The sequence below is a fragment of the Aristolochia californica genome, unplaced genomic scaffold, assembly GCF_029961685.1.
Source record: "Aristolochia californica isolate CCGP_79_NKW_82.1479 unplaced genomic scaffold, dmAriCali1.0.hap1 SCAF_12, whole genome shotgun sequence".
NCBI classification, from domain to species: Eukaryota; Viridiplantae; Streptophyta; class Magnoliopsida; order Piperales; family Aristolochiaceae; genus Aristolochia; species Aristolochia californica.
This window is the reverse complement of record NW_027181793.1, coordinates 18,609,062-18,627,193: the sequence shown is the minus strand read 5'-3', so window position 1 is coordinate 18,627,193 and position 18,132 is coordinate 18,609,062. Positions and strand designations below refer to the sequence as shown.

General features: G+C 36.5%; 2 protein-coding genes across 6 annotated transcripts; one reads left to right on the top strand and one right to left on the bottom strand.

The window, feature by feature from the left end:
• Positions 1-605: 605 nt before the first annotated feature.
• Positions 606-8,258, top strand: LOC137945235 (DNA-directed RNA polymerases II, IV and V subunit 9A). Of its 5 annotated transcripts, none has more exons than XM_068791014.1 (6): positions 606-924; positions 1,216-1,343; positions 1,457-1,532; positions 2,696-2,854; positions 3,878-3,974; positions 7,952-8,258. In XM_068791014.1, exons 2-5 carry the CDS (start codon positions 1,315-1,317, stop codon positions 3,956-3,958), a joined length of 345 nt encoding a protein of 114 aa, XP_068647115.1. In that variant the 5' UTR covers positions 606-924; positions 1,216-1,314; the 3' UTR covers positions 3,959-3,974; positions 7,952-8,258. The 5 variants fall into 5 exon arrangements, with proteins under 5 accessions (XP_068647115.1, XP_068647117.1, XP_068647116.1 ...); XM_068791016.1 differs by lacking the exon at positions 7,952-8,258 and adding an exon at positions 7,733-7,750; XM_068791015.1 differs by lacking the exon at positions 7,952-8,258 and adding an exon at positions 7,265-7,471.
• Positions 7,541-14,082, bottom strand: LOC137945237 (beta-galactosidase 6). Its single transcript, XM_068791017.1, has 19 exons — positions 13,924-14,082; positions 13,188-13,283; positions 12,986-13,098; positions 12,726-12,792; positions 12,549-12,641; positions 12,315-12,458; positions 11,943-12,037; positions 11,129-11,234; positions 10,742-10,826; positions 10,517-10,638; positions 10,250-10,411; positions 9,970-10,151; positions 9,413-9,504; positions 9,109-9,218; positions 8,883-8,990; positions 8,487-8,597; positions 8,248-8,393; positions 7,917-8,037; positions 7,541-7,726 (listed from the first exon to the last, which is right to left on the bottom strand). Exons 1-18 carry the CDS (start codon positions 14,080-14,082, stop codon positions 7,920-7,922), a joined length of 2,109 nt encoding a protein of 702 aa, XP_068647118.1. The 3' UTR covers positions 7,541-7,726; positions 7,917-7,919.
• Positions 14,083-18,132: the final 4,050 nt, after the last annotated feature.

Genomic DNA, 18,132 nt, shown 5'->3' with positions numbered 1-18,132 from the left:
AAGGAGGCTTAACTCTGAGATTTTAATGAACTAAAACGACAAGGGACTAATCAAGAGCCTTGCTGGCTTTTTTTCCAGTACATGTTTCCTTCAATGGTCGGTTATAGGCACCCCCTTCAATGCTTCTTTGCTAAACTTTAGAGCAGCTTAATAAAACCCCAGAATCCTCGCTCTGATACCATATTAGATTCTAGGGTTTCATGCCTAAAAAAATCAGCATATACGAGAAGGAGGAAAGAGAAAGAAAAAAGAAGCTAAGAGAAGGAGAGTACGAGTCTTAGAAAGGAGACACAACTAGGGTTTCACAAAGAGGAGTTCATGTAAGTGAGCATGCCCTCACTACGGTCTTTATTTATAATGCTAGGTAGATGACCATTAGTAGTGGTTCTATTGTGTTTACCGAACTCTAGTTGTTTATGGCTTGTAGACCAAGTTGGAGATTGTTAGTGATATGGCCTTACTAAGTCATATTAAGGATTAATATAATAATTAAAAAACCTAATTAATCTAATTAATAAATAGCATGATTGAGAGAGGGGCCATTATAAACACATTATAAAAAATAAGGAAAAGCTACAACTACGAGAATGCCATTGCCATTAAACAAAGCCAAAAGAAAACTGCTCACACCGCTGAGACTCCCGCTCGAATTCCTCCTCAGTCTTCTTCCCTCTGCATTCGCTCTTCCCTATTTGAAGATTTTCAGAGAGATCTCTCCTTTCCACCTCTCACTATCCTCTACAGGGTTGGAGCTTACTCCTTTAGCACCAAATCAGGTTTTTTCTGTCGGGAATGCCCTTGTAGGACGTATTTAATTCTTCCTGCTCAAACCCTACAGGTGACCTCTTTGTCTCATTTATCCTTTCTCTTCATTTGATGATATTGGTGCTTTCATTCTCCTTTCAGCAGCAAAACTCTACAGAGGTAACGTTTTGTGTATTCGATTTGTCAGCGGTAGCTTGTATTTTTCTCTCTCACCTTTCTCTTTTAGTCAGGAAGGTTACCTACCGTTTTCTGGGATTTTCATAGTAGAGATTCTCTAAAACATCTGTGCCTTTTGTCTATGTACTTGTATTTGTTTTGGCAAACGGTTCTGGATGTTCTTAGGCTAATTTCAGAGGGATTTATGAGTACTTGCTTCTATAGATTTAATCCCTATTCGGTAGATGGCTTGTTACATACTCTAAGCAGATTGAAGGTTCTTTTGTTTTTTAGGCGAGGCAACAGTTGTGACTGCTAGAGGTTCCCGCTATCACTCTCAAGAGGTCCTACTAGCACTTCAAAAAGTCCGTCAACCTTAACAAGACAGCAGTCATGAGTACCATGAAGTTTTGTCGTGAATGGTTTGTTACAATCCCCTTCGTGTTAGATATCATGTAATTTTGGCCATCCGCTTAAGTTGATTAGTATATTTATGCTAATATTCATACACCGATTGTTTCCTTTTTGTTTTCAGTAATAACATTCTGTATCCAAAAGAGGACAAGCAACAGAAGGTCCTTCTTTATGCTTGCCGCAACTGTGATCATGAGGTTCATTTTCCCTCCTTTCACTTTGAATTATTATATCTGTTCTTTCTCAGAATATCCTCACCTCTTTTGGCTGGTTGGAAGAATTTCTTTTCTTGTCAACAGCATTTAAGATCTAGTGGAAGTATGAAAAGGACTTGTTAGTGGAATATCAATTTAATATGGATTTATGTAATGCCTATGAGGTTCTATGGTTGGACAATCTTAGAGAATGTGTGGCTATCACTTTTAGTTCACTAGAAATGTCATTTTTCTCTAGTATCCTTAAGTGGTCAGTCTTCCATCGAAATCAGTCTATTGCTTATCACAACTCTGTCTAACATTGTTGATATGGAGGTTTAATTTAGAAAGATATGAAGTACAGAAACTTGACATCCATTTTAAAGCCTTGATGCCCTTGAAAAGGGAAAAGGTCAAGTCCTTCAAAAATATATCTATCTAAATGCGTTCATTGTCTATTTATTTTAGAAATTTTACTTCTCTTGCTAATCACTCAAATCTGTTCTGATATCAACTAATAGCTTGTTAATTCTATTGCTAAGCAAGGGTTCTCCCTATAATTTCTCATTGTAAAAGAGGTCCCTTCCTAGTGTTGCTCTCTACATTTTGGCCTTCAAATAAAAATTGCCTTTGTAAAAAAAATAAAAAATGCTCACGATCTCCATGGTATTCACTTGTTCATTTGTTGAATGTTGTATGTTTTCAAGAAAGTCGTACTTGAACAGAGAAATTCTTTTACAAAGAAATACATAGTATAGATGTTTGGGTTTCTTCTTCACATGTAGTGATTTGGTATATTTCTTCTGTTTTATTGCATAAGGAAGCCATCAAAAGCTTTACACCAATTGTGCTTTAGATGGATCGAATTGTAATGAAGCAAATGGGAAAACATGTAAAAAGATAAGAGGGATTCTTGAATTGGGTCACCTTTATGCTTTTATTTGTTGTTAGCTCCATGTATGCCATTGTTTGCCCATATTATATTAGTCACCAAAATCTATTTCTCAAAAACTTAATTTATATCAGCCCATGTAGGACATCAATCTTCTGGACATCTAGAGTATGATATATTGGGAGTCATTTACCATTGCTCAAGGGATCCATGGAAAGGTGGAGTGAAGTGTGCTAGTTCCCATGTGGAAAATAATTCCTCTTTCTTACTGCAGGAAGTTGCTGAAAATAACTGTGTATATAGAAACGAGATACATCATTCAGTTGGGGAACGGACTCAAGTCTTACAAGATGTAGCTGCTGATCCAACTCTTCCTCGGACTAAAACTGTTAGATGTGCTCAATGCAACCATGGAGAAGCTGTGTTCTTCCAGGTCAGTTATGAATTACGTCTTCCTGGTGGGGTATGTATATTTTGAAGTCACTCTATGGTGGTAATGATTTTACAAAGAAAAATTTGACCTTTTCTTCGGGTCCACTCAGTCATTGTGTTTATAGAAGTTCTTCTAGTTCCAGGACTCCCTTTCTCCAAGTTTCTCACTAGCTGTGGAGGGCTAGTTGTCCTCATCTCATTGGTGGACAGAATGGGTAACGCTGGCTCTCTCTTTCCAGAGCAAAAGGGAGGGCCCTCTCCCTCTGTTCTGTTCACGGAAATACCACCTTTTTTCTATTTGATCGACAATGCCTAAACAGGCAAGGAAGGAGAGGGTGTGATTAAGTGACATGGGAGGAAGCCGTGTCTACTCCCTCTTATTTTCCCCAAAAAAACCAAATGAATATATATAATTTAACAAAATAAAGTTTATGTTGATTCAATAATTTGAAAGAGAATAATTTCCTAGTATAAAAAGAGTTTTAATCATATTAATATACAATTTGAATTTGATTATATGTTAATATCAATTTATTTTCCTTAATATATTTTTAAAATTTATTTCTCATAAAAGAATCAGAAGTATTATACTACATAAATTTAATGTTAATTTAAAATTATCATTATTTCTGAATTAATATAATTTTACATTTATTATTAATTTAATTTAATTTTTGTAAATGAAATTTGAATTTAATAAATCTATATTTAAGTTAATTCTTCAACAACTCCAATTAACTACTTAAATACTTGAAAAAATCCCATTTAAGTATACTAACAACAAAGTTTTAGTATATAGTTTTGAAGAGGAAGTGAGATTTTGGCCTTTGGCTCAAATCTCACTATGGCATTAAAGGGTGTGTGCATATGTAATCTATATCCAGAAATAGGAAAAAAGTGAATTGTAAGTCCAACAGTAACACTAACAGTGAAACCTGGTAATTAGAATAGGCAGTTTCCATTCATGCACTAGAAACTTTAGAAGTGTGTTTTGCTTATTGTGAATGTTTTTGTTGAGATGCAGGCTGCAGCTAGGGGAGAGGAGGGTATGACTCTATTTTTCGTGTGCTGCAATCCTAATTGTGGCCATAGATGGAGAGATTAATGTAATCAAATTACAGGTTTGCTACTCACCGATTTAACCTTCTATATTCTGTAATGTAACAATGACTGTTGGACGACCCCTTTGGATTTCTACCGGTGGTCTTGTCATGATGCATTTGGATGATGCTTTTGCATTACACATAATCCTCTAAAAGCTTTTTAAACCTCTTGGGGATTGCTTTTTCTAAGGAAAAATCCAAACTCTGGTCCAAACTTGTTTCTGGGATGTTGTTTATTACCCTCAATCCACTGCATTGTGGGTATTAATTACTCTCATCTGAATTTTTTGTTGGAACTATTTGTGTTATTAGAAAAAAAAATGGAAAAATTGCTTTTATCTGGACTATTTTTATCAAAATATTTATCTCAAAAAATAAAATTAAAGAGCCAATGCTTAAGTCACTTCTTGGGAGATTTAATTAGGCGAGGATAGAGGAAGAGATCAAGATCTCCTTGCTGTGATTGCTATTGCATGGTGAGTGCAGCCTCTGTTGTGGGTATTTCAAATTTTAACATGGTTGTTGAATTTCTCTCTGCAATGCTTTACTCGGTGGTCAATCTTGGGTGGCTTTCTCCTACTAGTACCCAACAAGCCTTTAAATGTTCCCATCCTCCAGTATGCATATGCTACCATCATATTTGGAATCGGTAACATTGATGGCGCTAGAAAGATTAAAGCGGTATTGGGTCTCTTCGAATTAGCTTCTGGACAGAAAGTCAATTGGGGAAAAATCTCTCTCATTGGTTTCAATATCAACCCTGAGCTTCTTGCAAAGATGGCGAGTTTATTTGGCTGCACAACAAGCCACCTACCAGCAACCTATCTCGGCCTGCCATTATTCAATGGCCGCATATGCAAAAAGTCTTTGGAATCCAGTGGTTGAGAGAATTGAATCCCAGCTAGCAACCTGGAAGGGGCGTCTACTCAGTAAGGCTGGGAGGCTCATTCTCAAGTCTTGCATTGTTGGCATCCCAAACTATGCACTATCATTTATGCCATGTCCTACATCCATATGTAAGACTATGGATAAGCTCAAACGAAGATTTCTATGGAGGGGATCGAGTGATGCCTTTAAATATCATCTGGTCAAATGGGATGATGTCTGTTTGCCAAAAAATATGGGTGGCCTGGGGATTCGAAAATCCAAAGAAATGAACCAAGCGTTGCTCCTAAAATGGTTATGGAAGTTTAATACACCTTCAAATCTTTGGAAGGAAATGGTTCTTGTCAAGCTTGGTGGTGACACTCATTGGTGATTTTCAGGAGGGAATCAGAGAGGTCTATCTCCAATTTGGAGAGCATTATACCTTCTTCTTCCAAGATTTTCCTCTGCCAGTAGATTCTTTGTTGGAAACTGCAGATCCCTTAAGTTTTGGGATGATTTGTGGATGGAGCAGGACCCGCTACAGAATGCTTTTAGAAGTCTTTTTCTCCTCTCTGCATGTAGACATATCAGTTGCTGATGCTTTTGAGGGGGGTAGTCTGAGCCTTCATCCTAGAAGGGGTCTATTTGATATTGGGGCTTTGGAAGCTAGTTGTTTGATGGATTTTGTAAACTCGGTAAAAATTCGACCTTCAGAGGCCGACAAACACATTTGGTGGCCGAACAAAACAGGTACTTTCTCGGTATCATCTGCATTCGGATACATTAATGGTTGGAATCCGTCTCAAAGGGACTATGAGGTCTATTTTGTATGGAGTCTCTATGCACCTTCTAAGATAAAATTCTTCATGTAGAGCGTTTGTAAAAGCAAGATTCTCTTGGCAGACGTGCTTAGAAAAAGAGGTCACCCCTCAACCGACCGCCCTTTTTGCAACACTGAAGTTGAAACCACAAACCACATTCTATTACAATGCATCTTCTCATGGAAGGTGTGGACTTCCATTCTTAGTATGATGGGGTTAATTTTCTGCATGGCAGCTGATCTGATATCTTTCAGCAAGTCGCTCATTGGTACTCCCCTTCCGGGTCTCGGAAAAGTGATGTTCTCCGTTTGTGCTAGTTTCATTCCATGGGGGCTTTGGAATGAACGCAATCGAAGGCGATTTGATGCAATAAAGTGAATCAACGGACCGTGTCGCAGACCGAGTGGTGGGACATATCTCTTCTTGGCTTATGACTAAGAAGTTTTTCTCCTCCTTAGTGAGTACCCTTATCCGTGAAAACTGGAGAAATTTGGCAATGATGCACTTCGGGACAAATGTCCAAGTTATGCAAAAATGGATCCTTCCTGAACCCGGTTACCTTAAGTTGAACTTTGATGACTCTTCTCTTGGTAATCTCAGGATTTCTGGCTCCGAAGGGGTTATTTCGGATCCTTCCAATAATTCGTTTTTCTCTTACGCCGGCCCTTTAGGCATTTTTGATTCTACATTAGCTGAGCTTCATGGCCTCCTCAACAGGCTCCGCATTTTCAAAGACAAGTGCAACAGTCCGAAGGTGGTCATTGGATGGTGTGAGTGTGCATCCTCTCCCCCAGGGCGTCATTGGGACATCTTTTGGGAGATTTTAGAAATTACCTCAATTTTATCTTGTATTTGGTCTCACATTCTGAGATCCGCAAATTCGACAACAGATGTGCTTGCCAAGCAGGGAGCTACCCTCTCTTGTTGTCAGGGATCTGCTCCCTCCTCTTTTGTAATTTCTCTTGTTAATATAAATACATCTTTATAAAAAATAAAAATAAAAAGTGCAGCGTTGCTCGTCAAGTGCTAATGAGGAAGATAAACTTGTGAAATTAAACCAATTGATGCCGCACTAATTGATGATTTCCTGGTTCTGAGCAACTAATTATCCACCCATGAATCTTCCGCATAAGGCCAGTTGAATTGAAGTGATATCAATAATTAACAGAAGTTTTGAGACAAATGAAGCATGCCCATGGTGGTGCGCAGGCTTTCCTTGGAGCCTTCCCACAGAAAACCTTTTGATCATGAATTAACAGAGGATTGTTTCTTTTACTTTCTTCTGAGTAGAAATCATGCTTGTTATCAGTCTTTTGTTTTAACATCCCTGGTTAAAATTTTCAGAAGAAAACAATTATTCAAAAGGATACAAGACCACTCAAAATTTGGTAACCGAATGTTTTTTTTCTTGAATCATTGTTATTGACGACTACATTTCCACTGAGAAACCATCACAAGAATCAAATTACATTAATCTGAAAAATTTTCTGATTCTGTGAGTTCTATTTACCTACTCAATCAACTGTAGAATCAATTGAATTCAGTGCTGCATGTGTGACCCAAATTTATTAATGATTCGGCGTTCCCAGTTACCTCTTCCTTGATATCTCTGCAGGATAGGCATAATAAAGGTGGTGCGCAGGCTTTCCTTGGAGATGAAGCATGCCCATGGTGGTGCGCAGGCTTTCCTTGGAGCCTTCCCACAGAAAACCTTTTGATCATGAATTAACAGAGGATTGTTTCTTTTACTTTCTTCTGAGTAGAAATCATGCTTGTTATCAGTCTTTTGTTTTAACATCCCTGGTTAAAATTTTCAGAAGAAAACAATTATTCAAAAGGATACAAGACCACTCAAAATTTGGTAACCGAATGTTTTTTTTCTTGAATCATTGTTATTGACGACTACATTTCCACTGAGAAACCATCACAAGAATCAAATTACATTAATCTGAAAAATTTTCTGATTCTGTGAGTTCTATTTACCTACTCAATCAACTGTAGAATCAATTGAATTCAGTGCTGCATGTGTGACCCAAATTTATTAATGATTCGGCGTTCCCAGTTACCTCTTCCTTGATATCTCTGCAGGATAGGCATAATAAAGGCCAATTAAATGTCTGCGTTTGGTTCATTAGAAATAATAAGCAAACGTGTTACTGCTTTTTTCCTTCATTTTTTCTTTCATGCATTAGAATGACTAACTAAACTGCAGCAGCTAAGTATGGAACTGAGATATTGAATTTTCTTGTTTCTCACGAGTGCCAAAACTCACCTATTAGATGTTATTCCTTGAAATGGCTTTTACAGAAATCTTAGTAGGATCCCCTCCTACCTCCTCAAACAGGACAAGCAGGTTACCTTTCGAGTTGAGGAATGATCTAGGAACATGGTACCTGGTCAAGTAAAGCGTAAAGTCATAGATCAACACAGGGCACTCACACCAGTTTACATTGTCAAGTTACAGGCGTTCTGCATTATTCCATTTGTAGATAGATTGGTGAATAGTAACACCCAGTAAAGATATGCAGTCACTTTAAGAACCCGAGTTCCTATTATTATTATTTCAGAAATCTTGTTGGATGTAAAAGCTAGAAGTTGCTTACAGTGTTTGTGAAGGCACTCCCTTAGGAGTGAGAAAGGAGACCCAATATCGACCAATGCTATTTCCATTAACCCAGGCTTCACCTTTTCCCATTGAGCAGAGATCTAAAGCTATTGAATCATTTCCTTGAGGAGTGTCAAATTTCGCCTGCATAATTATAAGGTTAATCAAATTAAAATAGATCTTTTGGAAGGAACCTCATCTCTCACAAAAAATTGACTGGACTCTTTTGTTCAGCACCTTGTACCAGACTAGAGGTTGGTGAGTACAGTTACAAGGAGAATTTTTCCAAACAACCTTCCTTGAGCCTTTGTGCTTGTAGATGCCCAACTTTTGCCCTGACAATCCGACCTGCATTTATTTGAATGTACTACTAATTAGCATTTAGATGCAGTTAATAGAACTTATGAAAACATAATCTATGAATACTCAAATTTGATGAGATGAAAATATAAGTGGTAGTGATCTAGGCCTACATACAGGATAACAGATTTAGAAAGCATAACTACATCAAAAGTCACAGACCTAGTGCACGATGCTTAAGCTACAAACCTCATATCCCCTTCATACATCTTTTTCAAAAAACAAACAAACCTCATATCCCCTTAATACATCTTTTTCAAAAAACAAACAAACCTCATATCCCCATTTATAATGACCGAAATCACTTGTTCCTTCTGCTGTTCCTTGAATTCTTACTCTACATAATCCCGAAACTTTATGCTCCATATATGCTCCAGCATCCTTCATATGAAAACACATTAAAATGAATATTTCAAAAACTCTACAGGGTTAGTCAAAAGATCCATTACAACTTTGGGACCTTAACAGAGAGTTGTAGAGATCAAGGTCACATTATTACCGGCAATCCGACCATTACACTCAATAAGGAAATGTCATTGTTCCCATCTTTCAATGAGATGGGATTCTCGAAAGAAAAGCTTTGAAGATTATGATTTCCATGTGCCGTTCCTGCAGTTGAGTAATGTAATCAAGAAGGAATAAAAAACAATGAAATCCCACGTAAGAGAACTACTTCACCAGTTATATATCAGGATGCATTGGGTACTGACAGTTTCTTAGGTGAGAAGTGTATAACTTGTCAGATCCAATGCCTGAGAAAGGTCCCATTTCCCATAATTGGGAAACCCATGAGTTTGACATACCTACAAGAACGCCATTAACAAAAGCATGAAGAACATGTGCACGGGACTCAACAAGAAGCACAGATTGGTTGCCAGTAGACTTGTAATTATAGCTGCATTCAAGAGATCAGAGCACAATTACACATTAGGTCTTATCAATTAGGAAATAGGTTTCTGGAAAAACCACAGTGATAACAAATGTTGATTACTCCATATAAACGTTAGAGTGTACCCATGGCATCAAGGCTTTACAAGTTCACATATGTTTTAACCTGGTAATTAATCTCAGAGCAAAAGATTCTCAAACTGCCCTACTATAAAGAATCAACTCCAGCCCTACTTTTACTGATGCTCAACTAAAGCCACTGTTCGATGGTGAGGGGTCACCCAGTAAAATTCAAAGGAAGACACAATAATGTCAGCAGCAGTATACTGTTGAATAGTGCAAGTTGAGGATGGGAGAACTGGAGGAAATAATATTGTGAGGAAAGCAGAAAAGAGGCAAGAATTTGTTGCTCAAGTTCCTACCGAAAGAATATTTGAGAGGATTTTTCACATGTATTCATGGAATGACTTACTTGAAAGTATACCAAAGATAGTCTGTTTTATCGTTAGTTGTTGCCATCTGCTCTAGTAGTGAATCTTCTCGCAATGAAGTACCACCAAAGGTGGGAATGGCTTCTTTGAACTCCTCCCACCCTCCAGAGGCATCTAACTTCTGGACTAAGCTAACCGATCTCCCATTTCTTGGTGCACTTACCTATGGTAAAGAAGAAACATTACAAAGCCTTGAGGATGAAAGAATCCAAAACTGTTATGTACAGAATAGATTGTATAACAATGGAGTAAGAAATTCACCTTTGCAGTGTTAAAAGTAACGTTCTTACAATCTGGAAGGAAGCTGACAGACCTTGCTGGCAGTTCATAAGACATCTCGTGGAATTGCACAGTAGCATCTCTTCTATTACCATTTGAAAGAAATGCAACACATCCTCCCGAGGTTCCTTCAAAAACATAGGCCTGATATGACCATAAATCAGGACGTTTCTTGTATGTCACTGGTCTAACTACATGATGAAAGAAATGTAAAAAATACCATGGAGCAAACTCTTTGATTTTTCTTACCTCCAGTTGAACATCACCTAGAGAAATTTTTTGGTAATGTCCAAATAGTAATGTTTCTGAAGACTTCTTTATTGCTTCATGCAATTCTGTGAGATGGCCCCACGTAGGTTGATTAACCATACCTGTGAATAAGATCAGATGAACTAAGTGAAACCACTGGATCAAGAAAATAGAGTTTTAAAAGAAAAAAATCTGAATGATTCGTATTAAAAGAGAGCAACCTACCATACTCATCAAGAGGAGCCTCATCATAGTAACTTGTTGTCACGTATGAAGAGCCTGATCTGCCAAAATTTGTACCCCCATGGTACTACACATGTGACCATATTATTAGAGAAGTGGCCAAAGAAATATATGGGATGCAGAGTCTAATAGTCTGAAATGTTAGTTGGGAATATCTCATAGGTTTGATCAGGAGAAGAGAAACCTATATTCTAGTTAAAGAATTTTCGGCATGGATGAACACATTATGGCCTTATAAATTGTCGAGTTCAAGATTATTTAGATGAAAAACACTCTTGGAAGAGTCAGCTAGAGTGTCTATATCTTCTTTGAACAAATTCAAGGTTTCTCCAGTTTATATTTGCCTAACTAAGAGAAGAAAAACGCTACCATGTAATAATTAACGTAGCTTCCTTTCTTTGCAACAAAAAGGGCAACTGCAAAAGCAATATTTTCTGCAGGTCTTCCTCGAAGATCTTCACCAAATGCTTGGTATCTACAAGAGTGTGAGTCATTTATAAGCAAATAGTAGTAAATACTTTGTTTTCACATGATCAATTCTAAACCAATATCAGAAGTGTAGAAGATTCTGTACAATTTAGAAGATTTAAGTGCCTTCAGTTGAAGATCTCACCAACTAGACTCAAAGAAAGATTAGCCATTCGGATTATTTATTAGCAGTCCAAGATCACACCATATTAATAATCCCAGCAACTCAAATTCTAAATATCTTAATGGCTACACTACCTGAAAGAACAAACGTTTGTGCTATAGTGCTTTTATGCACATGTATGCATGACCATAGAAGATTACTCCTAGAGGACTTCAGTCACAATCCAGTGGTAAATTTGTAGAGGTATTGAATATACAGTTTTCATGGTAAAGAGTATCACCAGAGACTAATTTCAGCAGGCGACAGATAAAGTTGACAATTACAAAATGTTGTTCAACCTTGAAATCTCATTATGTGAAGGCAAGTAGGTTGAATATTCATCCTCAGAATACTGGCAACATTTTTACTAAACCCTTTTGACAACTGCTATGTCATGTTTTACTAGATTTGTTGATGCAAAAAAACCCAAAATCCAGTCTCAGATGCCTCTGTCCCTGGCATAAATGAAGTTAGTATTCAACAAGAATGAGCAACATATCATTTTTGCTAAAGGATTCCTCAGGGGGTGTAGTTAGTTTGACAAATTCTTACAGTTGTGTCCAATTCTCAGTCCACAAGGCGGGCTTGTTAGGTGAATTGGGTCCAGACCATGTTTCTCCACAGCTCAGTCCATTGCAAGAATTAATCTGCATATGATCAGTAGATATATTATTAGGTGTTGAACATGAATTTAAAGTAATATTTCTGAGAAGACATTTAGTAGAAGATCCCTTAGCACAAGTATCAGTCATATTGAAAAATAAAAAAGAAGCAAATGTTGGTCTTGAAAATAAGGGACTGAATACAAGCTGACTCTCACATTGACAGACAAATTTGCAAGAATTCCAGCCTTAGAAAACTCAACTGTTTTTTTTCAATTTGAATATTTCACATTGTAAGCAACATCAACACAAGGTGACTAACCACTGGATCAGGAGCATCATCTTGTTTGCACATAACCCACGGAACACCCGTCTGAAGATCGACCGCCATTTTTGCAGCCCATTGAACATACGGTGGTCCCCTCCCATGAAAGGCCCCTTCAACATTTCCATATTCGTTCTCTATCTGCATCAGTTACAATTGCTTTAATCCAAAATATCATTTCAATAGACTGGAGAGAATCGGCTCAACCAAAATGAGCTTCATCATGTTTACCTGCGCAAGTATAATGGGACCTCCTTGTGAAGCGAACAGACCCTCCTGCTTCATCTTGTTTACTATTGATGTCGTAAATTTCTGCATATGATACTGCATAAAAAGCCAAGATTCAGTCTATTTTTCAATCGACTGACAGAATAAAGCAAGAAAATGAAGAAGCTCGGGGAGAATTACTTTGAAGGGTTCGTTGTCCGATCGATACACAATCCCTGGAACATCGTGCAGCCAGAATGGTAACCCACTGAATCACAGGACATCTCATGTTAGAACCAGTGTTGATAATCATGGTTTCCATTTGAGAAGAACCAGTGTACGCAAACAACAATGGCAAAAAGCTGCGAAGTTGTGCTTGAACACCAGGAAGATCCGATTTCGAAGAAATGAAGAAGAACGACAGGAAAAAAAAAAAAAAGTGAAAGGGAGAAAGGAAGTACCCGTAAGTCCATTCACTCTCGATGAAAGGACCGATCCGAAGGCAAACGTACAATCCCTGAGCTTGAATCTCCTTGAGAAACCTCACAATATCGAACCTTCCCTTGAAATTGAACTGATAAAATAAAAAATAAAATAAGCCCCAAGACCTCAATTCACGATTTGAAACCTGTAGACATCCAACGGACGGGATTCTTTGCTTGCCTGACCAGGTTCGGGCTCGTGTACGTTCCAGAATACGTACGTGTCGATCACGTCCAATCCTCCTTCCTTCGCTTTTGCTATCAATCTTGGCCACATCTACACATTACGAAGGAGATATCTCAACAGTCAGTCTAGCTGACTTTCCATGGAAATTCAAACCAGCAATTTTTTTTTTTCATTGTTGAAGTTCCAGAACTTAGAACACACATGAACCAGCCAGATTAAACAAAAATAAGTTAACTTGATGAGTAAGTTCACTTATCGGATTAGTTACGATGTATTCTTTGTTTAAACATTTTGGATCTCTAAACGTTCGATCTCTCTTCTGGGCATGTCCAGCCAGAACTGTTCATGACTTTGGAGTGGAAATCATCGTTTGGGCTCTTTCTTTCTTTTTTTTCAATCGGCTGGATTAGAAACGGCAGAATTATCATCATCTGGGTCTCAGAAACAATGGAAGATGTACAAAAGAGATGAAAAAGTAGTCTTCTCTCTGATGGAGTACTGCAGGTAACTCGGTTGGAGAAGAAGAAATAGGTAGAGAGAACTCTGTATTATAATGAGACTGATCATATTTCCGAATGGAAGAAATCGAAGACAACATTATATATAAGATATATCTTCTAGATTAATTTGCTTAGACTTTGGAGACTGTAAATGTTATTAGAGTTTGATCAGGCTCAGAAAAGTAAGCATCGGGAAAGAAAATTGATAGAGAGAAGGATAAGAGAAGTACCTCAGGTGTGCTGCGGGGATAATGGATAGAACCGGAGAAGAGGATACTTCTAGTCCCATTAATGAGAAGAGACCTTCCATCGTATGTGACTTCCCCGCCATGAACGCCTCCAGCAAGCAGCAAAACAGCTACCCAGACGCAGAGGAAAGGCCAAACCATCTTTCTCCCCACTGAGAGATGATCTCTGGACGTCTGGCGATATATATAGAGATGACAGATCAATATTGGCTGGAGAGATTTAATGGGGTTCTCTCTTGGGAAGGAAAACGGAGAGGAATCGACTCACTTTCCTTTCATGGGTGCGCGTTACAGAAGAAGAAGGAACTGGAGATGATATTTACATGGTTGTTCGGTCCGAACGACATTGTTTTGATAAACCAAAAAAAAAAAAAAAAAAAAAAAGGGGCTGTGACGAAGGAGGAAGAGGATTCATTATTCAGGATTGCATTTGCAAACAAACTCCGCGCAGAGACAAAAAAAAAAAAACTACTTCATCTTCTTCAATTTTTGACGTGTTTTGTTTTCGTGCCGCTTTCTGCAAGACAAATCCACTTCAAATTGTAACTAGTTTTCTTCTTCGTTTGCTGTCTCTTTACTGCTATGCAATAAGACAACTTTGTAACTTCACCTGGCAATGAGCAGAAAAGGTTTCTTCCTGCTACGCCTGTGTTTCAGTATACCGACGGATACATATCAGACTTTAGGTATTAGAGATCCATCTATTCGTGATTATACCCAGTTCAACCACTCAATCCAGATTCTAGTTTCAATCTCCCAATGCTTAAAAAAACGAGTTTAGAGTAATTTCAGTCAGATTTACTGAAATCCAAATTCACAACTGTTAATGGAGGGATCTTCACAGCGGTATATAGCAGTCAAAAGGTGAAAAAAACAAGCAGAAAGAAATGGTTCTCGGATTACTTGGGTTAAATCGTGTTTAATAATGGTAGATTGCTTCATTAATTTAGTGTTTGTGAGGGCACTTGCAGATTGGAAAAAATATTCGAATAGTTTCGTGAGAGATGGGTTGTCTTGAACTGTTTTTCTGGGATCCGAAAACAAGGAGACTACGCTCGAGTGTAAGTAAAATGTGATGCTTGTTGGGATTGAGAACTCAGCTTTTAAGAAAGTTTGGATTTGCTTGTAAGAAAAATGTTTCAGATTCCGCAAAACAAAATTTTGGTTTACGTAAGAAAATGATCTTCAAGTGTGCTCGTAAAGCTTGGAACTAATAGTACTCAAGATTAGACAGGTTTAAAAAAAAAAAAAAACCAAGTAATTTGAGTAAATCTTAGTCATGCAAGGAGTCTTCATCTACATTTGCTCTTCTCATCAATAGGTCTTATAAGAGTCCACCATAGAAAAAGGGGCCAAATGCACCCACCTTATATCACTTATATGTTTTTAACCATTAGTTTTCTTATTTTCCATTTATGTTTTATTTTATATAGTGTGAAAAATACCCAAAAAAAAAAAAACTTTTTTTGTTTTTCGATGTTATTTTTCTTCGGTGGCCTTTCATTATGTTTTGATTTTTGAGACTTTAAGAGCTTATATCTTCATCAGAGTTTTAATAAATATTAAAAAAATTAAAAATATATGTAGTCAATTATGCAACATGATGATGAAACCAAGGAGTATGTATTTTTATTGTGTTTATATTTTCATTATATTTCATGCTTTATATTCATAGAAGAAATTATTAACCAGAAGGGATACAAATAAATGGATGGAACAAGGAAGGAGTATTTGTTACCCATTTTGATTACCTAGAAGCCATTATGTTACACATTTTTTTCACTTGATTAGCCATGGGTAATTGAGTAAATAGAAAAATTAAAAAAATTAAAATAAAAAATATTACATAAAAATATAAATTTATAAACTAACTATAAAATAATATAAAAATATTACAAAATAAGCCATTAAGAGACAAAATAAAAAATTTATTGTTATATATTAAACATTTAAGATGAAACAATACATGCTTCCCTAAAAGATTTTTGTGATGAAATCAAAATTTTGTCACTATAGTTGATTACTTAATGATGAAGATGTGGTTTAATTGTTGACATTATGTTCCTGGGAAATAATACCCATTTTTGCTTAGATAATTAGTGATAAAACCATAATTTGATGGCTCTATGTTAAACCCTTTAATGACTAGTACGTGGTTTTGTAAGAATTAAATTATATATAGTAACTATAATAATACATTTAAATTATATCCTAAAGCATTTATTAGTAATATTAAATATTTAGAACGGTCATTGCTTCTAAATTATATTCGTTACTAATTAGCAGGCTATCCCATTAAGAATTTACTATAAATATTAATGTATCAAACCAAATCAATATAATACTAATTTAGTTCAATACTAATATTAGGTCGATAATGCCATCTAATCTAATCTAGCACTTAATATTTATTTAATATTATTATATTTAATATTATAATATTAAATTAACGAAACTTATTTAATTAGGCTGGATTCTTCCACCGTAAGGATTAAAGCCCCCCTTAGCTCTGACACCGGACAGGGATTAGGTCTATAAATGTGTAGAGCCAAGTGGAATGAGGTGTATACGTAGGCATTTCTACGCCCCCTTCCCTGTTATTGGATCTCTCCATTGCTTTAGGTACTACTGACCCTCAACCATCCATTGCAGTAAAGTTGTTTCAAGAGGGTGGGAGGTTGGAAAGAGACTAAATTGTGTAATTGGGGATTAAACTTGGTTTAAAGAGAGCCAAAATCTCTATTTATTTTCACTACTAGAACATGATAACGATTTTTTTTTTAGATCAAGGGTTCTTAGGCGGTGATTACCACTAGGGAACTCATACCAAAATCTTTGCCTCTTTGAGGTTGTCTACATGTGATTTTTATTTTGTCAATCTATTTATTTTTAATTGCACCAAAAGCGCTTAAATTTTATTTGTATCTCAATTCAACCTCCCTCTTGAGATGCCACCTAGGCTAATGGATTCAATGTTCGACTCAAAGAACTACGTAAAACACCATTCTCCTAGTGAGATCCAAGCTTCCAAAAATTCAATCTCATGGAACAAGATGTGGAGCTTGATGAAACTAGTAATGATGAGAAATGCAAAAGGATTGAAGCGATTTGGTGGAAATGATGTCTTTTGTTTGCAAAGGGATAAAATTAGAATTTTACACTTGAAAATCTTTCTTCAAAGCTTAGTTATGCCAATGAAAGCTCAATTAGTGATCCTCTTCGAGTTTAGGGTATATCAATCACGCTTCATGAGGGTTTACCCATCATGCTTTATATATTGGCCTTGCAGGATTCTAGTTGATTCATCATGCCTGAATAGGTTGATGAATTATGTTTTATAACTTTTGCCTACAACAAGCTGGTTGATTGATCATGATGGGGCGGGGGAGGGGGGGATGTCGTACTTTTAGAAAATATTTTATGTTCTAATGCTCCAATGATATTTGTTCTTGAGAATTAGAATTTGGTTGGCTATCTACTTACATAGTTAGAGTTTTCGAAATTTTTCTAATGATACTTGACCTCTAGTATTTAAATTTTCAATATTCTTCTTTGTGTAAGTTTTTCTTCGTAGTAACATTATTCAATGTGTTTTTTCTTTGGGTCTTAACTTGGCGACTTGATTTATTTTTATTTTATCTGAGCTCTCTACCATAGACCTCATAATATTTGTGTTGGAAGGTACATATGTAACATATACTAATAACATTGTTAGTAGCACACTTTTAAGTTGTCCATTTTTTATCATAAAAATAATGGAGACCAACATGATTGTACCATTGGTCTAATAATCTTCCCCCTTTTTAAAGATCACAAAATCCCTAACTTGAAGTTTACATCTATTAAAAGCATACGTTGATAATTTTTGAAAATAGTATGATGTTGCCAAAAGATTATTTATGTCTACGCATGTTTCAAAATCCATCGACCCTATGCAATGGAATTTTTCCTAGCATAACGATACAAGAACTTAAACTTTCGAACTATGGGCTCTCCCTAGATTTTTACATGCATGGTAATTAGCTTTCCTTTGATTTGTGAATGCATGGAATGTATTCATATCTAGTGTAGATGACCCATTAATCTATGATATATTCATTTATAAGATGTTAAAAAATTGATCTGCTTAGAGTAAGACTCGGTTCTAGTCTTTAGATGTCAAATTCATAAGAAGAGAAATGATATTGGTGA